We start from the raw sequence: 24,269 nt of genomic DNA, 5'->3' as shown, positions 1-24,269 counted from the left end.
CAGTATGGAGCAGTACTAGGGCCATACAGAAGCAAGGACATATTCTTGGGGCATTTGGCTAATGCAAGAGGAGGATCTTAGTGCCCCTGGAGGAGTTATCTTTCAATTATTTTAATAAACTCAGGAGTTTGGAGGTTATATATATATATATATATCTATATATAAAGTAAGGGCAACAGTCCAAACCCTACAACTTCCATTCTTTAGAGGTGTAGTGAAAACAAAAAGGCCTGGGGCACAGAAAATGAGGTTCTAGAATGGCTGACAGAGGTAATAGTGTATCAGATCGCCAGGAAAGAGCTTTTATATTTTACAGATCCAAGTAAAAACTGATACATTTTCTACACACTGGGCTCGCTCCACAGAACTGCACAATAATTAACTCCACACTTGTACCCCTACAACACTAAGCCTTACTCATCTGTATAACCTGCTGTAGCAAAAGGTTACCAAGCAACATCTAAATTCCAGTACAATAGTGAACTTGATTTTAAACGTTACACAAACACATTCTAACATTAGTCTTCTAGGCTGGGAGTAGAGGGAGAACCTATCCTTCATGATACCTGGTCTGTATAAACAGAGGCTGCCACAAATACTGTTCACAGTTTCATTCTGTCATCCAGGTGTACATGACACCATCAACAGATACACAATATTTCCACCAAATTTTGGTTCTGGATCTAACACACATGTGATTAAAATGTCCAGTTCTTCCTCCCAAAGACTTCACCATTTCTGGAGCATTACACTTGGCTTTGTCCCCTTAAAATGTTCTCAAAAGTGACAGGGAAAACAAGGCCTAAGCCCTATGTCTTGCACAAATTACATGAGCATCCATTTACTGGAAAACAGGAGAAAACAAGGCTTCTCTTACAAAGACAGCAGCAAACCACATCTTTCCACATCAAACTATGGTCAGTTGAGGATTTTGGCCATGCAAACTTCTGTTCAGCAGAAAATTAAGCATGCTAATGGATAAATACTGGTTCCATTTTTTCCTAACAGGAAAGATGCTCCCAAATACTACTCAAAGCTGCACCAAAGGCATCTGTCAGAGCAGTCTTACTTCAGTCAATCACTTAGGATCTAGAGTGAGATACAGTCACAGGATGAGCCACCTGGGCAAAAACAGGTGAGATGAAGTCTTAAACAAAAGTTAAACATTAAAAAGGTGCACCTGAATATTACAGACTAAGTTTACAAAACCTACAATAAGGTAAAATATAGATATATTTTTATCTTTTGAATATTCAGCAGCTTTTTGTTTATTTTTGAGAGGCTTCTGAAATTTTAGAAAGGGACAACTAACTAATTTCAACCATGCTTCACAAAACAATAATGGCTATTTTATATTGCAATTACAAAAGTAATGCAATTAGTGCTTTAAAAATAACCTACTTTTTCCTTTTCTTAAGCAGAGACCTTTTGAGGAAATATGGTTGTTCCAAAGCTTCTGGGATTTTTTTTTACCTGAATAGGAAGTGATCACAGATATTAAGTGTTATATTTCAAAGCTTTGCAGATAGGAATCTTACAATCGTCAGGTCCCAGGACTTTAATCTGAGAAAATTAAGTGTTTGGTTGTTTAATTTATTTTCTAACCAAAGCAATAAGAATACGCAACTATCACTATCTATTTACAGTTCTCAACCTATGGTCTGAAATGACGTACAAGTAGTTCTCTTTCTAAACTGCAGCATTAAAGGGTAGGCACACCATTTTTCTGCTGCACGATTGTCATCCACTTAATGATACACATAGAAAATATTTAGGTAAGTAAAATGAGCACAGCACATACACCATGACAAGGTTTTACGGAACTCAACTCATACATCACTTAAATAAAAACAGCCACAAAAGGTTAAACCTCTGACAGCAAAACTCTATGCAAGTGTCACACTTCTAGCTTGCAGCAAATCTTCTCCCACACTTTCAATAGCAGATGAAACCACAAATTTAAAACAGTGCATTTTTATTGCAATTTCCAGAAAAGCTGGAGTATATTGCAGAGTTTCTACACCACTATGGAGCTTCAAACAGGTTTCTGTACTGAGATGACACCTAGATAGCTAAAGGAACTCTGCTTTTGAGTATGGAAATACATTAAGCTACCAAAACAAAAAGAAAAGTCTAAGAACAGTAGTACAAAGCATATCTGGGCCAAAAGCCCAGTCTCTCTCAAGAATGAGAAGTGCATATTTAACACGACAGCAATGGTGTGCCTAACCTTTGAATACAGTGGGTTACTGGGAAGCAATCAACCAATCAAGAAGGCCAACTCAATTAATTGCCCTCAAATTCAAGCAGCAGCCCTGGGGCTATCTAGGCCTTCTTCCTATGAATCTTAGCATCCACTTTCAGTCATTAACACAGGATAACTAATTAAGAACAGTGCTCAAATGATGTCTCACATACAAATTCCATTGCCTCTTTTGGTTGTGCAAAGCAGTAGAGTGGAGTCTTACCAATCTTTTGCACAGCTAAGATTAAATTGTTTCTCTACCCAAAGAACCAGTAAGTCTGATTCAGTGAAGCTGCAAGTCCAGAAAGCTTTATTTAAAGCTTAACATGTAAGAATGTTTAGATGCCTCTGCAACTAACAAGACTGAACTGTGGATTTAGGAGTGCTTGTGGTGATCTGCCTATGTGAGTGTGTGCTAGTCCCCTATTAAAATCAATAGTGGATGAAATAAAAACAGAAATTCAGGATATGCAAGAACATTTCCTGCTACTGGCAACTGTAGTATTTAAAAAGGAAACACCCATTGGGTGTTCAAACCTGACAAGTATAACAACTAGATAAGATGCTCAGCCTAAATCAGACCAGAGTGATCTGATAATGGGTTTTATTAAAATTTGTAAAAATTACTTCCCTGAACATTAATATAGATCCTTCATTTACATGACTATTTAGGCAGACTATTGAGGTTGTATGTTTAGAGATCAGTTGGTTTGATGAGGATTTTTGTTTGTTTTTTGCCCAAGATAACAGTAAGCGACTATATGTATTCCTGACTCCCAGAAGAGAGTTCTTTAAACAAGATGTTGGAAACGCACAGTTTAGCAAACTCAGAATCCAGTCTGTTAAAAAGCACGTAGGTCACAAAAAAGCCATTATTTTGTTAAAGTGAGGAATACCCTAGTATATCATTCAATGTACCCTGATGCTCCTGAATGGAGTGTTGAGATAAGGCTACATCCTCAAGCAGGCAAGCTGAACTCTCTTGCCTTTGCAAAAGAGCAAACACAATTACAGTGAAGGTAGTGTTCCAAAGGAATGAACCAAAGCATTCTGAAGGTAGTGTATGTAAAGTTCCCCCCATCCCACTCCCACCCGCCCCGCCGGGTGAGCACTAAGCAGATTGCAAATAGTAAAGGAGGAGTTGAATTTAAAACAAAATGGCTCCAATTAGACCCAACTGACTAGGAATCCAATCACCAATCACTGAATTCAAAATGACTAGCCATACTTAAAAAGGTTAAACTCTCTTTCAAGCCAACTGGATCGAAGAATAAAAAACTGTGAAAGCCTAATTATAAGCAATTATCCAGTTTTTGTTTTACAAGTCTGGTACTAGAGCTCAAGAAAGTGATTTTTTTTAAAGGCCATATGAAGAAAGCAAACCCAATAAAATAACTGAAAGTCCATGCAGGCTCAAGAGGCAAACAGTCCACTTCCATGTCTGCATTCTTTGTGAGGTAACTCAATTCTCTATAGAATATTAGAGAAACATGCAAAAGGCCAAAAAAAAAACCCCAACAACAAAACAAAACAAAAACACAAAAGAGGGCTCTAAGCCATTCCGGGCCAGAAAATTTACAAATATGCAACATTCAGAGCACCCTTTCCCCCCTGTGTCCATACAAGTCTTTGCTGAACTGCAAAAGAGCATGTCCTGCACCCAGTGACTGAAGAGGAGTTGGGTACATACAGCAGGAGTTGAACAATGCCATAGTGCTCACCCAGTTTGTAATGTAATTGGCACTCTACAACATCCCTAATCATCCTTTGACTCATTCGCACTCTGTGCTGCCTCTCCCTGGGGATCTATCTCAAGCTTTACAGAGACATCCTGTCCCTCCGACCGCATTAATTTCATTTTTTTCTTTGGAGGGTTTTTCAAAGTGCCCAGCCTCTCTTTCACTTTATATTCCAGGGTGCTATGGGGAATCCCATAAATACTCTGAGCTTTGGAGACACTCATTTTCCCACTCATCACCACAGAGATCGCTTCTTCCAATATCTCACTGTTGTACTGTCTGTATCTGCCTCTTTTCTTCCGAGGTTGCTTAGAGCCAGGATCTCCCTCTTGATCAGAGGTGGGATATGGCTGTCCAGAGGTAGATTGCTCAGCATCTGAGCCCCAGGAGTCTGGTCCGGGATCCAGCAAGCTCCTTCTGTTTTGTTTCGGAAGGATAGCCCTTAACTTTTTACTAAGCGCGCTCTCCGTTTGTGAACCCATCACCAAAGAGCTATAGCTATACTGGTCGCCAGAACGGGACTCCCATGAAAGGTCCATGCCTCGAACTTGTGGTATCTTTAAATCCACAGGAGTTGAATGGCTCATGTCCTTTTTCCCATCTTGTTTAGTTTGAAGTGCCATTTTTTGAAAGGCTGAATTTTCTGTAAGAAAAGGAAGGTCACTGATGTTGCTGAGTGCACCATTTCCCCTGAATTTCATTCGGGTGAAGTTGAATTCGTAGTGTGGTTTTGCCCAAGAAGCCTCCCTGGATAGTATCATGTGCTGTCCGTGATTCTGCAGCCCAGACGGCCCATGGCTGGCAGCTGTAGCATGCTGGTTTCTGCTCAGCAGTTCTTCGCTTATCTGCAGTGATCGAGCCAATGGAACTTTGAGAGATGTGGAGTGGCCAGACCCTTCCCTCGTTCCATCCTGCCAACTTCTCGGGGGCACCCCATCACCACTCCGAAGTCCCTCTGCATGGTGCTGGCTGGGTCTCCCAGGTCGCCTAATTGGATGGAAGGAAACTGATGTGAGCAGGACTTGCACAGGTAGGGAGGAATGGGTGAGGGGGCCACTCCTTTATTAGAAGACCTTGCTTGGGTAACATCACTTTTGTGGGTTTTTATTTTTATTTTTTTAAGTCTCAGCAGTCAGTTTTTTTAAAAAAAAATGTTCAAAAATAAAGAGAAGCTTTTTGGGCAAAGAAAAACGAAACCTGTCAGCTGGTCTTTGGCTGGGTTCACAAAATCTTGGAGCAGAAAAGGCTTCGCGCAAGTGTCTGAAAATAGCATCTTAATTATAGATTAGAAAGGAATAATCATTTGCTAGAGTCTATTCACGACTGTATTACTAGTGTGACGTTACCACTAAACAAGTACAGTAATAAAAGAGTAAGCCAAGTGACAAAATGCAGCAAATTCAACACACACACTCTCACACACCTGCCACCTGCACTTTTTATAAAATGCTGAAAGCTCTGGAGGGCATGGATTAACACTATATATGCTAAAGTTGCTGCTCAGCATCAAGAGCGCTCAGCAGAACTCAAAGGTGTTTGCTTACTTTGCATTAAACATTAAAACAGAAAAACGGAATGGTTCTCAAATAAAAATGTTTCACAAATTCAGACTCCATTTCCTTTTAAAATTAATCATAAGCCACATAAATATCAAACTGATTCTGTTTTTCACATGCCTAGGTAAAGAAGCAGGATATTTTCTTGCCACATATGTATTATTTATTATGCTCTTTCCAACTTTACTGATTAAACAGATCCAGGTTAAATCTATTTTAAAAAAAGAATATTATCTACAGTCTAATCAGACTATCCATCTTGTTTTATGTACACAATTATTTCAATTCCTGTAAATAATATGAACAAAAAGTATGCAATGCATTCTTGGTACTTTGCTCATTAAGATGATTACTATGCATATCCTATCTAGCAGACAGCCTTTATATATTCACATACCCCTTTAACCTAGCCATCTGACATCTGAGATATGTATTTTAGGACCCACCTTACTCTCTTGACTGTAATTTGTACTTCAATATTGTATTGTTACATTTTTGTAACCAGCCCTAGGACCTCATGATGAAGGGCAGGTAAGAAATCTAATCAACAACAACAATAACAACAACAACATACAGAAGATTTGGATGCATAGCAAGGCAGAAGGAATAACATACATTCAAGTTTGGACTTCCTAATTCTTTAGTAAATGCCTATTAAACATTACTCAGAATTTGAAGATTCTTAATTTGGTAACAAACAGTCCACATGAATTCTGAACAAGAACCACCCAAGGAAAATAATAAATTTCTACCAGAACTTTAAACATGCATTGAATATTTCAGCTAGTTCTAAAAATCACTGTCCAGTTATAAAGATTAACTAGCACAGGCTTCTTCAAACTCAGCCCTCCATATGTTTTGATACTACAATTCCCATCATCCCTGACCACTGGTCCTGCTAGCTAGGGATCATGGGAGTTGAAGGCCAAAAACATCTGGAGGGCCGAGTTTGAAGAAGCCTGAACTAGCACTTTGAAAGACAGAGGGCAATAGTTAACTGGCATTTAACTGAACAGTACAAAGCACAAACACATGCTGATCTCTTGAAGATGATTTCAATCAGCCATGTAGGAACACTTTTTTTTAATGCACAGAACCTGTTAGAATATTCAGAAAGGGAACAGAAATTGATATTCTCCTTCACAATACAGTGTTTAGAGTTCTGACATACAGGGTTAAGTAATATATCCATGTTGTGAGGAATTTAAATGTCTCTTTTGCAGTTATAAGTCAGTGACTGTCAACAATGGTCATTTTTATATCACTAGAAGTCCCGCAACTTGAAGATTATGTAATTCCACATCTATATTCAGCCACTAAATATTCTAAGGGCTGGTTAGCTTTAAAATTATACAAAAATGTATTCTATTGCAGCATTTTAAAGTATCACCCCAATTTTTTTTATTATCATGTATCTTCCCCCTATCAGAGCATGCAACAAAAAATACAAGGTTGAAGGAATTGTATAACCTTCACCAAGAAAAATCTGCACCCAGAAACTATCTACTAGTCTAATAATAGTATAGTATTTGGAATGTTTGAATTATTGAGTATTCATCTTGGAAACAACTCCAAGGTAAGTAATTACAAATCCACCATATATCTAATGAGCCATTAGAAAACAAATGGAATTATAGCACTGTACTATAATAGCATGTTATACAAAAAAAAATCCTAACTAATATTTTACAATTTTTGCTCAACCACTATCTTTACTTTAGTGGCCTTGCCTAAACATTCTGACTACTAAAGGAAACACTGTTTGGTTTGCTGATCTATTCAGACAAGGCAGCCATCATCCCATCCTATCAAAGGCTGAAATTGGGTTCAGATACTCATCAAGCCTCATGTGGTCACCTGTGGGATGTGCATGGAACTACCAAAGGCTCAAACCCAACAAAGATCATGTGCAGCCACTGGTTGTATGACCTGATACTCCCATACATGAAGCGTCTGAAACTGCATTGTGATAACACTTTTTGACTTGCTACAATCATGAAAACTGCAGTATTTGTTTGTATAAGCTTCAAGGGAAAATGGTTGTTCATACAACTGGCACCCAACATAACCCCTGCCAAGTTGTTAGCCCGCTCATAGGCCCAATGCTCCCATAGTCAAATACAACAGGTGTGGCTGAGCATGTTAACAAAGTCAAAATAGTCAAATTTTTAAAAAGTTGAAAGATCATAGCTCTACATTTCATGTATCAGGTACAAAACCAAAGTATTCCTAAAATGGAATTGATTTTTCAGTTGACTGCATATTTAAGGATAGGAAGATGGTGTTTTAACAAGATGTAATTATACTCTGAAGGGTTAAATCAACCCTGAGGAAGAATTTGACCCTCAGTTTGTTGTTATGCAAATAACTTGAGGGGGTTTTTAGATTAAAAATACTAAGAATTTCCCTTACCCATTCCCAGGAGTAGCGGAGCAGCCAGGTGAATGGCTCAAGGAGGCGCTGCCTGCACATGGACTTTTCTTAGTGGACAGATCAAGTACTCCGTCTGCAGAGACATGAGAATTACTTGAGAATAGGAAGAAATTAATAAAACTAAACACACACAAACATACAACTTGGCAAGTTTTTATGGCTGAAACTCTGTCTCAGTTAATCTTGGGTTGCTTTGGAACTTCCTAGTGAACCTCAATCAAAGTCTCTTGACATATCAGCCATTATTTTATTTTCCTTATTTTGTTTTGTTAAGGACATATCAATATTATGACTTTCATTCAACAAAATATTAATGGTAGATTAAACAGTATGAACACGTTAAATCTGAGAGCATAGAATGCAGGTTAATTTCAAAACATGGTTCTCTGCTTACACTTCATAGTGTCTGAAAAGTGGATCAAGTTACTACTTTTTGAGCATGTATACTTCTTGTTATCCACCATACATTCATTAAGATGTAGTCTATGTATTGATGGTTTCAAGTAAGACACAAAGCAGAACAGGAAAGAAAAAGCATCTTAACAACCAGAACCGGAGTTCATGTACCCATAAAAGAAAACTCAACAAGTGTTTAATTCAAGAACTACAAAATGGAGGAAGAGTGGGGAAATTATTGCCTTACAATTATTATTGCAAACAAACTGCAGCTTTCATATTACTGTAAGTATTTTCTGGGTACACTTCATTTTAGTTAATATATTTATATTCCATCTTTAATTATTCCATCTTTAAATTTAGCAAAAACAATACTATTTAATGGGATAGATTACAGGGCACTCTCCAGATGTTGTAGACCAGGGGTTCCCAACAAAATTTTCTCGAGGACCCCTCATTGAGCCGCTATTGTGACAAGGACCCCCATTAATTCCTAATCCTAAAATTAAAAAGTGAGAGCCAAATTAAGAGTCTTTTTATATTTTATATTTATACGTTTTTTACAGTTACAACAGAGTACTCCATCAGTATACAGTTAGTTTTAATTTTCAGTTCTTAATGAGATGAACCACTTTTTCACCAACGGTTCATTTTTAACTACGCGAACTGTAGCTTCCGCGAAAAACAACGCTTTGTTTACAAACACTACTGTTTTGCAAAGAGGCAGCGCGCGCCAGGGAGGAGGGAGGGGAATGGAGAAGACAGGGTACCTGCGCAGTAGCGCACAAATGAAGCCGACACGCGCAAAGCATCTTGGGGAGGTGAGCGTTAGTAGAATGCACGCGCTGCCTCTTTGCAAAACAGTAGTGTTTGTAAAGCGCCACCTAAGGGGCATATAGCAGAACTACTGCCTCTATCTAATTCTAGTTTTGCGCTAGACTCTGCTCATGCAGGAAGCGGCCAAAACAAAAAATCTGTTATCATACGAAATATATTTAATATATTTTTTATTCTAATAGCATCTTGAGGACCCCTCTGGCATAGCTCGCGGACCCCTGGGGGTCCCCGGACCACCTGTTGGGAACCACTGTTGTAGACTACAACTTCTATCATCCCTGACCACTGGCCATGTTGGCTGGGGTAATGGGAATTGTACCCCTCAATATCTGGAGTGCACTACTTTGGCTACCACTATTCTTGCTTTTTTAAAAGTGCTGCAGTCCAGATATTCAATCCATGAGCTATTCAGTTAGAACAGAGATACCGGTAACTAGTTCAGCAATGCTAGCCTTGCAAGTTCCAAGGAAGTAAAGCAGATGCTAGAAAGTCATGTGACTGGATTTTAAAAGTCACATAATAATATATTTTGCATTTATAAGATACTTGAGATATTGTTAGCCATAAGTGGAAGACTAACTAATAAGATTGATGAAATCATTTTTTCTACACAAAGACTATCTCCCATGAAGCTTAAGTATAAACACTCTTAAAAGCTGCACAATTAATGAGCTACTTGTTATTACTAACAACTTTTAAGAGGTAGCCAGTGGGAAAGAGGAAGGGTTAGCGGTGGCAAGGGTAGAGTAGTTACCACACAATTTGCCAATGTGTAAATTTATAGGTGCCCGCATCCTATAAGCAGGACAGATTCTTCTTTTTCTTAATAAGCTGGGTAGATTCTCACTGAATTATTGCTGTGTTTCATAGAACACCTAAACTCTCAAGGGATCCAACTCCATTCCCAGCATATGGAGTATACAGCAACTTCTAATGCACACAGGAACTCACTTTTTAGCAGCTGCAGCTCAGTGAAACAGTGTCTCCTTTTCTAGCAAACAAGTAACAAAGCTATGGTTGTACAGACCACCTTTAAGACTCTTAACCAGAACTTTATTATGAATCTAAATCTTTCTGTTCTCTCCTCTACCAAAACAGTTTTGGAACTGTTTCAAGCCTGTTTGTAACTACATTAATAGGACAGTTAAGGAGGTTTGGTAATATTTGCTGTCCATGCATTTATATGCTAAAATGTACTATTTGGCTCACAGAAATGGAAAACATTCAAGTTCATAATTATTCAAAGCAATGTTATTTAAAGCAAACCCTCCTTTCAAGATCATCTATACTGTTTAACAATAAAGAACATTTAGTTTTTCAACATGTATTTTTGCAATTTAAGGGGCGTGAGTCAGGTCTGGAAAAGGTCTACTTATTAATAGAAAGATGGGGCAGTACCTCGTTACCCCCTGCAAATTAAATACTTATTTGGTTCTACGAGAAAACCAACTAGAAGACCCATGTTATTCTTCTACGGTAGAGATTCACAATCCCTTTCACTATCACTTTTCATTTGTGTTTGGTGTAGGTGAAGTTTTACACATATGAAATAACATGAGAAGTGGAGAATAGTCAGCTATGCATGCTTACAAGGATTTGAGGCTTACAGTAGCTAACAAAATTAATGTGACTCAACAACATCAACCTGTGACAAAGATTAATTCTAATTTGCATTACATTAAGACTTAAGTAATAACAGTATTTGCGGGTAAGACATCATTTCTAGTGGGTCAGGTTTTTGGTTCAATATCTTAAGAAAGTGTTAAAAAGCTGATGGATTCTGTATATATGTGGAACTCTCTCTAGTAAGTTATATGAGGAAATGCTATAGGAATAGGTATATGTAGCCTTGAGACCAGAAAGGCAAGTGGGCAAACAAATTATGTTTTCAATAAATACCAGAATGGAAAGAATGAATGGTTTTTCAGCTTTCTATGAAAACAAAGCAAAGAAGTTACAGGTTTAAAGTCGGAATTTGATGCACACTCACTTAAGAGAAAGCACAATTGAACACAGTGGGATTTTATTTAGTAAACATGTATCAGATCACACTGTTGCTTAAGCTGTTTGTGAAAATTTCTAGACAATAATATTTTAAGAGCTTTATTTTCTAACACATATGTATTGACTTTTCTGCAAAGCCCAAGTGGCATACAAAATAAACTAACTTTTGGGCAGACAATTGCTTTCAATAGCTTATGGATTTCTCTCGCCTCTAGAATGCATTCAAATAAACATACATTATAATGTAAGATGAAGGGCAAAATTCTTCAAGTCCATTAAAAGTACTGTGTATTTGTTCACTTCCAAGGGAAAAGAACAAAATGTTCAACTGCTACAACCTAGCATTTGTTCTTTCAAAAGCACTTGGTCAACACCAAGGTTTTCTTTTAACATAAGCACCACAAAGAGAGGTTGACAAATGCAGTTACCATATCTTAAGATGCTGGCAACCACCTGCTACCTCCAGCATAAGATGAGAAAGGTTGGGCTCATCTCCGATGTTGTTCGGAACTCTGGAAGAATGTAAGAGCCTGCTGGATCAGGCCAATGACCCATTCAGTCAAGCATCCTGTTCTCACAGTGGCCAATCGGATCCCTGTGGGAAACCTACACCTGGAATCAATGAGAAGTTCCTCTGCTTCCAAGTGTTCCAGAAGGTCAGGAACAAAATTCCATCTTTCTTCTAGAACACCCAAGAAGCATTGATTTCACCTGACACTGGACAGAGCATCAGTATTTCCAAAGTCTGGTGACGCATTTATAGTAATTTAACTAAGGCTGAAACTTGGGGGAAAGGTGAAATCTCATGTTTGACTTCACCCTAGACACCATAATCACCTGGAACCAGTGAGAAGTGCTGATGCTTCTGGGGCTCAGAGTAACACCAGCCACAAGGTCCTGACCCTGCACCAAATCTCCTTTGCATGTCAGAAGAATAGGTGGAGAACAGGGTCAGTGATAACCACAACTGGTTCCTGGCTACCAAGGTCAGCCAAAATATGTGGGTCCTGTTTAAAGCCCTCCACCAGAAGACACACTCTTATGTGTAGGATACCACATACTTAAAAGATGTCACACACAAAGAACTAAACACACAAAGAAAGTTACAATTGACATGTAGGACTATATTTAAAGTAAATAAAACAGCCTTTAGTAAGCTGGCTGCTGTAAGACAATTTGAGTATTCTGCTCCAATTACAGGCATTCTGCTTATGAGCAAATTGCCAAAATACTTGCCAAGTGTGATTACAGGCACAATTCACTACATGGAGGCTGGAAGGACAATATCAAACCCATTAATTCAGCATAAGTAAATTTCCCAGAGAGTAAGTTTCTTTTCTGGCAGACCCAGCATCCATCTGGAATATGCTTAATAAAATGAGGGCACATAGCACTTTCGCACCATTTTCAGCACAGCTTTTCTCCATTCCCTTATGCACTACTAATCAATCCATGCCTCTCTTATTTCCGTTCTATGATTTACTTAGTCATTAATGGCCAGCAAATTGCAAATGGTTGCAAGGGGCTATGAACAGAAATGTGGCATACCTTGTTCGCTAGGATCCAACTGAGACTTTCTGACAGTGAGGTCCAAGGGCGAGTCCTGGTCAGCCATGAGAAGTTTGCTGAGCACAGGATTTTGAGCCGTTGCACCCACAGGGGATGAGGCTACCAGAGATGCTTTCAGCAGGCTTTGGTTCTTTGTGCTATTGGGCGAGCTGGAGTCCTGAGTAGAGCTAGTTTTTGAGGTATATTCAGCAGCAAACTGTCGAATCATCCGCTGCATGATCTCACGGGCCACTAGGGGAATGTTGGGGTCAGAGACCCTATGACTGTCTAAATGGTAAAATAAATAAGAAGGAAGTTTTATGTGGAACAAATTTTAAAGCAAGACAACTTCTGAAACTGAGGGTTGTGGGGTTTTTATTTATTTAAAAAAGCTATAATATTTTAACGTGCAAGTGCAAGACAATAAAAAGGCACAGGTCTTACATCAGGGTCTCTCTTAATTGCATTTTCAAGATCTGATGCAACTTATAGAATTGTGCACCCATTCCCTACAGCTCCCTCTCTTAACTGCATTTAAAAGAGCCCCTATGTCTGCACCAGCTCCTTAAGATCACAATGCCCAATTTTTAACACAGAGAATTTTAAAATGATATAATACATTCACAAGAATGAAATAATTTATTCTATGCTGGAATGGGAAGAGGGAGGCAAATTAAGCGTGTATTTCTTTGTATGGAGGTTTAAAGAATCACCTTCCAGTATAACAGCCCTTTGCCAACATAAGACAGAGACCCTATGTATGTCCCCAAATAGAATTCTAGGTCTGCAATAATCTGCCCACCAAAATAAGCTGAGCTAAAGAGCATAAACTAATAAATTATCAATGTGAATCTCACCTAAGCCAAAACTCTCTAGGTAGAATTAGACTAACCACCTTAAATCCACAATTCTTCTTAGCTTCCCCACAACCACATGGATATAATATTTGCCTATTTACTGGTTCTGACATAATATTATGTGCGGTACTTTGAACACAAACTCTGCTATGTAAATGCTGTTATTAATAACTCCGCAAAATTCTTCTCTTCCCACCAGTCCAGCTGCCTGAGAAATCTTGGGCACCAACAGGGCTTTTTTCAGCTGGAACTCTCCAGAACTCAGTTCCAGGTGGGTGTGATTGCCATTATAAGAGAAAAAGAGAAGTGTTCATGGCACCTCTTTTTCTAGAAAAAAAAAGCACATGGAACCACTGCATGGAGACAAAATTTAGAGCACAAACTACCCAGAGGGTGATGAACCTTTCGGGCCCAGTGGGACAAAACTTTAACTCCCCTCAACTCTGTGAGCCAACTTCTAACAGGTGGGTAGGACTGCCCAAATGTCAACCATCTAACATCACAATAACACTGGCTGATTGATACATCAGTGTTGGACCACAGGAATCAGAGGACTCAGGAGATAGTTCAAAGGTCTTGTTCTTCCCTGTAGGCAGCACTTCACAAATGCCTGAAAACCAGGTATGGTAATTGTTGGGCCTCTGGGAAGTGCTTGGGAAGCATGTTGGGTGCAATATATATTTAAAGGTGCCAACCAGTGTCCTTTTAAAGATTATTTAATGGAATAGAGTTTTAATGGAAATAATATATGGCTATCTCAAAAAAGTATTTTAAAAAGATCAGTTAGCCAAGCATGCAAGCCAGTTAGAGTATTAATTTCATTCTTTCATCATGACCAACCTTTTCGATAAAAGACTGCATGGATAAATTCTTCCGCTTGCCTCTCGAACCGAATGATTTTCGCTTGCTCTTGTCTAAGCAGAGCTTGGTGCCCAACTTCCAAAGCTGGCTCATCCAGACTGACTAAGTGTTCCTATGAAAAATATTTAACACAAATGTAAAAATATAAACACCTCTTCTTTTTTATGCTGACTTTTAAAAAACTGCTCACTGTAAAGACAGTGATACAATTTGATCTGATACAATTTGGAATATATGTCAGAATTTGTCAGCCATCTCTCATTGCTTAACACTTAGGGTTGTACATTTATTAAGAAGCAGTTTCCACTAAACTCAGTGGCAGCTACATCTGATCATGAATGCATACAATGATGAATGCATCAACAAAGTCACAATATTAAATACAGAACAAGAAAGGAAGAACGATCTTTTCATTATTTAATAAAATTTATCATATAAGGAAAAGTACTCAAAATTTTCACTTCAAACTGATCAAACACGGGGTTGTTCCAACCAAGGCACTGGGCGGTGGAATGGCAACCTGGCTGCTGATTGCAACAACTCTAAATTATGTGAAGGAGCAAGAAAAAATTGGTTAAAGGAAAATATGTGGGGGGATTATGCTGCCACTGCTGCCTTTACTACTAAGGTCTGTGCCCAAGTCTTGAAAATTTTACCACTTTCTCCTGCCCTCCAAAAAGCTACTTCATTTTTCTCCTCTCACCCACCTAAAAGTCCCTTTCCATCAAAACCTCTACCACACTACTATATTTAGGGAGAGTACATGCAAAGTAGCTAAGGAAACTGATCAACACTGAGGTCAATTTACATGCCCAGTTAGGCATGTAGGTACCCATTTTCTGTCAAGGTTGACCTTAAATCTCCAGAGTCAAGATTTTGAGAAAAAATGACTGTCTGAGAACCCAATCATAAGCACACAATGAAATTCAGTTTGTTAATGCTCTTACCCCTATTTAAGAATTTGGAAACTTTACATCTGAAATAGACCTCTTTAAAAAGAATCCCACATCAAGCACAGCAGTCAGTTACAAAGTCCCTACTTTCCATATGCAACCACTAGATAGCACTCCTGGCCATGGTTGCCATCTGGCCTTTCCAAGAGGAAACCTGGATTCAAAAGACATAGCCAAGCAGCAAACCTGGTTCTTTAAGAGGAGTGTGATTACACTCAACAGGAATTCCCCCTTGTCTCCATTAAACCCCTGTTGATTAATTCTTATCCCAAATAGTCTGTAGGTATTTATGCAGGATGAGGACAGCTGCTGCTGGATCCAAAATAAAGAAAAATTGTAGTTTGATGTTATCCACATGCAACTATTTCCAATAGTCTAACCATCTCAACCCAGTGACCAGGGCAGTCTCGAGCAGGTTGGCCGCCCTGGCACTGAGGGGCGGAGATCGCTCCGTCGCCCCCGCCGGGTGCAGCATGGTTTCTGCTGGCCCGGCGCCCTCGCTCACCGCGCCACCGGGGGTCTACCTAGAGCCGGCCCTGCCAGTGACATTATGCAGCTGTTAAACCATATTGGTTTAAACCATATTGGCAAGTGAGTATCTCCAAAAGGTATCATAGAAGTAGTAAAGGTGCAAAAATGATAATCAAGGTCACAGCCTTTAAAATATTGTTTTAACTATGGGAGCACATGTAAGTAGTTCCTAAAGTTTTCAATGTTATAGATGGAAATGAGAGCCTGTCTTGTACTATAGTGAAGAGAGAATGACAAGATGGTGGGCTCACCCTAGTTTTGATGTAACAAAATAAGTGGAGGTCGTCAAAACATTGCTCTTCAACACACACACACACACACACACACACACACACACACACACACACTGGAAACAAAGACAAAGAAAGGACTTTAAAATAAATGATCAATGCCCGTTAAGAGGTTGGGTGTGAGGTAAAGTGTCTAGCATGTCTTAAGAAACACTCTCCCCTGTGCTTCAGGCAACTTATACCTTTAATATCCCACATAATTCCTTGCCAGAATTATGCAAAATAAGCAGCTTGACTTAAGCTCTTCAACCTATGCATAATTTATAAAGGCTAAATAATTTTATTTTTTTTCTTGGCACAATTTAGTTTGCCTTGCTACCTGTTTGATTCAACTTTTTGAAACAGAAGTACTCACATGAATTTTAAGACCATACTTTATTCTGCATTGTCTGAAAATCCATCCTTTCCTTACAGGTAAAAATATCTTGTATAGAACAAGGTACCTAATGTTAGTATATATCAGTAAAGAACTCACAGCACTTTAAAAAAAATACTTTCATTAACACTGGCTTCATTGAATAGGGTTGCTGCTGTCCACATAAGCCAACTGAATATGGTGTTATAGCGGTGTGGAAAATTACACTGTAAGAACTACATCAGTGAAGGACAAAAATGGATCGAAAAGAGATTGTAAGGAAGGAATAAAGAAGTGGATTGATTACAGTTAGGCACCAATTGTTTTCAAGGAAAGAACCACCCTGTGCTGGTGTATAGCACACTGTCAAACATAGGCTAATAACACAAAACACAATACATATGCTCAACAGTTCCAAAACATCAACCACCCTCAGACTAAGGCTGGTAGGATATTATGTAGCCCCAGCAAACCATGGTACAAAAAAGCAGCAGTGAAGGATATCTCATGTATCCAGATCACAGCAAGGGCTTACACCCCTCTTGACCTATAGAACCACAATACGTAAGATCACAAGAAAGAACCTGGCGATGAGAAACTTTAGTGAAAATTTGCTGTACACAAACCCAAGGATAACAGGGTGCTTATAAAAAAAGTGCTGCAAAAAACAAAGAAAAATGGAACATTTGTGAGTTCTGATTTTCCAAAGGAATTCTACAGTATTTATTCATGCCACACTTTCTTCCACAAGGCAATTCAACAGTGCATAGGTAGGGTTCCCAAGCGCTTCCCCAATCAGGCACTGGCCAGAACCAATCCTACTTTAGCTTCAGCAAGGCTGTTGCAACATGTGGCCTCAAGCCATGCCCTAGGATCTGCATTAGGATTCTGGACACAAATGCCAAACAGAAATTTCAACTCTTAAGCTGAAACACAAGATGCAACACCAGCACAAGATGCAAGCACCAACACAGGTAACCAAGGGAGGGGGAGGGTAGTTTAACACCAAAGTGTATCTTAACATACACCCAGAACCTTAACATACACCCAGAACCTTACCTTAACCTTTAAGCCTGCAGGACAAGCTACAAAAGGAATGCCTAGCACAAACAACCAAGGCCTTGGATTTCAAGCACTCTGCTCACTAGCAGTGCTTGATCTAACAACTCTGTACTATCCTTTCTTGCATAATAAGCACAACCAGAAAATACACGGCAGAATAATCATGACTAAAGTAAACTATGACTGCCTACTGTAAACCACTTAGAAGTCTTTTGTTGTAGTAGACTGAAAATAAATGTTAAATAAATAAAAATTAACTTCAGTGCAACATGCTCCTCTGGAAAGATGCATACAGTCCCTAATATTGTATTCTCCAACATCTAAACCCCACCTCATTGAAGGAGAATATAAGGTGGCCACAATGACAAGAGGAGCATGTATGGGTCATGGATTCCTCAGCGAGACTGATGGAACAGGGATACAGATTGAGGCTTTCTTGTGCACTGACCAATCCATTCCTTTGCAATGAACACACTTTATTTTTATTTATTTAAAAAAGATTTGGTACCTACTTTTCTTTATAAAATAATCTAAAACCAGAGTATAATACAACAAAATGCATTAAAAATCAAGCAATCAATGAACAATAAAACATACATAGTTCAATAGCTATTTAGAAAGTGCAGTGACACAGATTCAACCAAAAGCCCAGGTGATTAAGTAGGTCTTCAACTGGTGCTGAAAGCTAACAAGAGTTGCCACCAACCAGTTTTTCTTCTAGAAAAAAGGTGGCGGTACTCACCATGAAGTTGTTACATTAAGTGCCACATTTTTAAGCAGTGCTTTTCTTCTAGGAAAACAGGTGCTGGTGCTACGTAACCTTGAGTACCCCCAGAAAAAAAAGCACTGCCGCCAACTGTAAATGAAGAGTAAGGGAGCTCCACCATCAGGGTACCATGCATTCCAGGTGCAAACTATCTAATACTACTGTTAGCATGCATCTTTTTTGAATTGCAAACTACAATGCAATAAGGCAAGGATGCTTCCCTACTTTGTACCACACAAACAGCTAAGATAGCCTGGAGGAAGAGAAGCAATCCTTTGCACACTACTTGAAACCACCAGAAGAACTGAGAGAGCTGAAGCAGTTAATCCATTTACTTGACACTATTGGACTGGGTTCACGCACAGGAACACCTCTCCTGCACACCACCACAGACTTCACACATATCACGTGTATGCAACAGTGCCCACAAAGGGATAAAACTGCCTTGCTACAATAGCCACCAGCATGGGGTTTAACATCTTCCCAATGAGTAGTCACTCCTCATCAGCCATGATGATCTGGCAGGCCCCTCATTCCCGCCTCACCTAGAAGTGCAAACTTCTAGAATGTATCCAAATAATTATTTTTATTTATAATATTTATAATCCAACAACTCATTAAAAAAAACTAAGGTGGTGTACATTTAAATCAATAAAACACCTTAAAATCGTTAGACTCATAAAATACAGAATGAATAGCCAACAGTAAAAATACAGGGGAAGATGGAAAATGAACACAAAGCGAGAGATGACCTGGGGATATGAGCATTCACTGATTTATTCCATCCACAATGGTCATTGAACTGTCAACCACTCAAACTAGTTTCCCCATCCTCTGTGGGACTTCACAGTTGGGGACACCAATAACTCCACTTGGAAACTATGTTATGGAGCAATTAACTCATGAACAAACAAAATATTGCACCCAAATTTTGTGGTCCACTTGTATGATTAGTGGAACAGGGCCTACAAGACAAAGCTCAGGAGTTGAGGTTGGGATGTTGCTCTCACAGATCTAGGCTCTCGCCCCATTGCCTCAAATAAACTGCCTTTCTGCTACCTCTATCCTTTACCATCTGAAACTGTTGCCAGCAAGAAATGTATTCAGCATATTGCACCTTGTACAAAAACATTATCAGTGGCACCAGCATCATCTAAGAATGAGCTTAGGCAAACCATACCCATATACTCCCAGGAACAGCCTGAATATCCTAGAGTCTCAAGTGTAATACACAGCATCTACACCTAAGACGCCATTCTACAAGGCATGGATGACCAACTGCCAATGGAATGTAAGAACTCTGTTAAACTATCTGCACTGGCTTCCATTTGCTACTGGGACCAGGCTCTAGGTTCTTGTGGTAATATATAAAGCCATGAACAACTTGAGTCCAGGATACCTTAAGGACCACCTGAGCCCTTATATCCAAACTCAATCATTAAGATAATCCAGAGGAGCAATTAGTTGTTCCCTGAGTTACACAGGTCCAACTGGCTTCAACCAGAGGTTGGGCATTTAATGTTGCCAAGCCCATGCTGTAGAATATTCTTCCACCACAGATTCATGAGGCATCCTTGCTACTGACTTTCGGGTGTCTCACGAATAGCTTTTTATGCTGACAGGTTTATGAAGTTATTTAAACTTTCCCGATTAGCCAGTCATTTTAATGATTACTATTGGGTGTTTTTTGTTTTTATGGCATGTTATGTTTTATTGTATATACTGTTGTACATCCCCTTGATATTTTATGAGTTGGCAGTATATAAATATTTCTGTAAATAGATAAAAATGATAAAAGCAATGCAAAGTAACACCATTATCGTACAGCATAGCCATCTGCAATGCAGACACTTCGGTTACAATCTTAACCCTATCCCTGATCTATGACAGAATCTCTGTGGAACAGGCATCATCATTGACTCCTGTCTAAGAGAAGGGAGGAGTACAAAAAAGGTTCCACATATGCAATAAGGAAACTTCTGCTAAGCTTGGACACTTGTGGATCAAAATGAGCACTCCACACAGATCCCTATCCAGCTTCTTAAACATGACATGGGACTGATCTGCTTCCCTCAGTGGACCCAGGCATAACTGTGCAAAGGGTCATGGAGTACAGACCACAAGTACATGCATGCCATCAAAGTTTCCCCATAAAATATGTAAAATGAATATAGATAATAACGTTGGACACGACTAAACGACTAAACAACAACAACAAATGTTAGTATTTATTTATTTATCCTCTGCCTTTCTTTCTAACAGAACTCAAGGCAGTTTACAGATAAAAGCAAGAACTGTTAAAAACATAACAATCTTTTTTTAAAAAGAAACATCAATAGAATTAAAACTATATACATATATAGAATCTGTTAAAATCATATCAATAATAACAACACAGCATCAGCTCTTTCACCTAAAACAGTCAGTTCACAAAAACATGTTGAAGCAAGGAACTCTTCACCTGCAGGCAAAAATACAACAAGGAGCGAGCCAATGTAGCTTCTCTAAGGAGGGAATTCCAAAGTTTGGGAGCAGCCACTGAGAAGGCTCCCTACCAAGTGTGCCTGTGAAGGTGGCAGAACTGAGAGAAGAGCCTCCTCTGAAGTTCTCATATGAACCCAGGAAGGTTCATATGAGGGAATACAGTCTTTCAGATAGCTTGGACCTAGGCCCTGTAGGGCTTTATAGGTTGTAACCAGCACTTTGAATTGTGCCTGGAAACAGACTGGTAGCCAATGGAGCTTTTATAGCAAGGGAGACATATGCTTCCTATAACCAACCCTGGGCCCCAATCTGGCTGCAGCTCTTTGACCCAGTTGAAGTTTCTGAGCACTTTGCAAAGTGTAGAGTTTGTTACAGGAAACCAAATGGGATGTAACTAAGGCATATGTCACTGTGACCAGTGATCAAGGGGTACAGTTGGCACACAATCTTTAACTGTGCAAATGCACTTCTGGCCCCCACAGAGACCTGGGCATCCAGGCAGGGCACTCTCAAGCAGGTCGCGCGCCCTGGCGCTGAGGGGCGGAGATCGCTCCGGCGCCCCTGCCCTCGCAGGGTGCATCATGACTTTTGCGCGGCAAAGCCGCGCAGCGCCGTGCCTACCAGCCCAGCACCCCACACCACCGGGACTATACCTAGAGCCGGCCCTGCATCCAGGCTCAGGGCTAAGTTCAAGAGCACACCCAAACTGCAAACCTGTGTCTTCAAGGGAAGTGTTACCCACATTCAGCACAGCCTGAATCCCTATTCCCTGTTCTGCATTCCAAATGACCACTACTGTCTCGTCTGGATTCAGTTTCAATCTGTTCATTCTCACCCAGTCCATTACTAACGACAGGCACCATTTTAGAACCAAGACAGCTTTCTTGCATTTACAGTGGTGCCTCGCTAGACGAATTTAATTCGTTCCACGGGTCTTTTCTTATAACGAAAAAATTCGTCTAGCGAATCCCATAGGAATGCATTGAAAAAAAATTGAAATTTTTTTTGCCCATAGGAACGCATTAATTGAATTTCAATGCATTCCTATGGGAAACCGCGATTCGCTAGACGAAAACGAATTTGTCTAGCGAGGCAACCTCCGCAAGAAAAAACCTTTCGTTAAGCGAAAATTTCGTTAAGCAGGGCATTCGTTAAGCGAGTCACCACTGTAGGTGGGAAGGAGAAATAGAGCTGGGTGTCATCAGCATACTAGTGACACCGAGCACCCAAACTCTAGAAACCTCTCCCAGCAATTTCATGTAAATGTTAAATAACAGGATAGAACCCTGAGGAATCCCGCAGGTCAACAGCCAAGACATCAAACAGGAGTCCCCCAGCACCACCTTCTGTGTTTGCCCCTCCAGGAAGGGACCCGCTGTTAAAGAGTGCCTCCAAGTCCTATCCCAGCAAGGCAGATATAATCAGTCTCCTACACTCAAACTGAGGTGCCAACACACACTCTAGAACCTTGCCCAAAAATGGGATAATGTAATAAGGTGCTAAGGTCTCTCAGACGTCTTCATCTGAGACATCTGAGAGACCTTAGGCCCTTATTACATTGGACTTTTTGCACATTGAATATGGCACTTTTTGAGTCTTATTCGCCTCTTCAGAGACACATTGCATATGTGTTATGTATTCCATTCCCTCCAGTTGCATATATATGATTTAGTGTTTTCACGGTCTTTGTTATTTCTATTTATTCCTGTAATATTACCATGTTGTCTGTTGTTTGTCACAAGAATGGGATAAAGCAGATTGGAAAAGTTTTCTTTTTTAAAAAAAACCCCCAAAAGTCATATTATATTTAATGTTACATTTACACTGACAGTTTACATTAAAATAAGTGTTTTGTGCTCATCTAAAATACAAAACTAATTATAGAGCTCCTACCAAATATATTTCTATTTTTACAACTTTTTATGTACATTCTGGGAGGGAAACACCTTTCTTATCAGGACATTCTTCCCCCCAGATTTTCCTCAAATGTCTTATTATCTAACAGTGATAGCCAATGCAGTGCTCACTGAACAAAGCTCAAAAGAGAATTGCAATCATAACTTAGGATGGCAACTGCTAAGTAACACTAGCCGTGTAACATATCAACCCAGCTTAAATTTATTTTATCTAGCATTCATTTTTCACAGGACGAAAACAATCTGCAACTTTAGAACTGAGCTAACCGACAAAATTCAATACCTTCAGCATGACTGAGTAAGGGACACTGCAAATTCATATCCATCTTCCTGAAAACAGATCAATATTCACTGCATTTTATAAGGACATAAATCAGGGGTCTCCAAACTTTATGAGCCCCAGGACCATTTCACAGAAGAAAAGGCAATGCCCGGGACCCTCCAAAAACAGGCCAAACACACCTGCATGGCCACAGAAACACACACACCCCAAAACAAACAAAATGCAGGCAAAAGAAAAAGCAGGCAACTTTCCCCCAAACAAAACAATTATCAGTTTTTTAAAAAATTAAATATTAGGCAAGGCAGTGGGTTTTGGAAGGCACCAAGGAGGTGTCTGAGGGCATCACAGTCTCCACACTTTGGACCCTAGGCTTAAGGATGCCTGCCTGATGCTATAATAGCCATATATGGATTCAGAATGGAAACATGAATTTGGTAGAGAACTTGCAGTGAGGTGAGAAGAGCCATAAGCATAGTGCTGTTCCTACACTTAAAATTAGGATCACTAACATCTGCTTTCCGAGCAGTCCACATTCTGATCTGCCTAGATTACAATGTGCTTTCTTCTCCCCACTTTAATAATGATACAAAAAAGGACAGTGGTGGTGTGTACAGTGTGCAGATACTTCCAAAAACAGCAAGGCACTTGTCGCTCCTGTAGATATTGGACTCAGCAAGTAACTGCAGTATCTCATGAGTTTACTGACAGAGGTGCATAGCTTATTTAAAGATTAGTAGAAAAGCTTGCGAATGTAGTACACAGTCCACTATGCCAAGAAAAGAAGGTGCAAAGCTAATTATCTGTTGGCAATTGTGGATTAATGTGTGCAGAGAATGAAACAGCTGCCATCAGACTGAACTCTACCCACATGCTAGGTACTTACACAAGAACCACAATCAAGCAATGAAGTTAGATTCTGGCAGATATAGCTTTCTGTTGTTCTCATTGCAGTGAAGCAAGAGATCTCCACAAAGTGCACATAGGAAAATTGACTCTATATTGCAATCACAGACAAAGTGACATGCTGGGTAGCCCCTACAGACTGAACCTCGCAGTTCGCAACCACTGAAGGAATTGAGTACCATTTGTCTTCACATACAACATAGAATTTAAGCATATAGATTCCTCTCAATAGGAAATGAGTAAAAGGAAA

At 39.5% G+C, this 24,269-nt stretch overlaps 1 protein-coding gene across 16 annotated transcripts in view; it reads right to left on the bottom strand.

Moving 5' to 3' along the window:
* The window catches only part of LCOR (ligand dependent nuclear receptor corepressor), a 72,821-nt gene that overhangs the window by 23,475 nt on the left and 25,077 nt on the right, over positions 1–24,269 (bottom strand). For 11 of the 16 annotated variants that reach the window (XM_088670671.1, XM_088670676.1, XM_088670670.1 and 8 more), the window contains 3 exons: positions 14,456–14,588; positions 12,759–13,046; positions 7,953–8,046 (listed from right to left, as the gene is read on the bottom strand). In XM_088670671.1, coding sequence (XP_088526797.1) covers positions 7,953–8,046; positions 12,759–12,996 — 332 coding nt within the window. In that variant the 5' untranslated portion in view covers positions 12,997–13,046; positions 14,456–14,588. Of the gene's footprint in view, positions 1–1,421; positions 4,972–7,952; positions 8,047–12,758; positions 13,047–14,455; positions 14,589–24,269 lie in introns of those variants that run through there. The other 5 variants (XM_088670684.1, XM_088670681.1, XM_088670680.1 and 2 more) reach the window with 2 other exon arrangements.

The sequence above is a fragment of the Zootoca vivipara genome, chromosome 5 (assembly GCF_965207765.1).
Source record: "Zootoca vivipara chromosome 5, rZooViv2.hap1.1, whole genome shotgun sequence".
In the NCBI taxonomy this organism is placed as follows: domain Eukaryota; kingdom Metazoa; phylum Chordata; class Lepidosauria; order Squamata; family Lacertidae; genus Zootoca; species Zootoca vivipara.
This window is presented reverse-complemented; position numbering and strand designations above follow the sequence as displayed.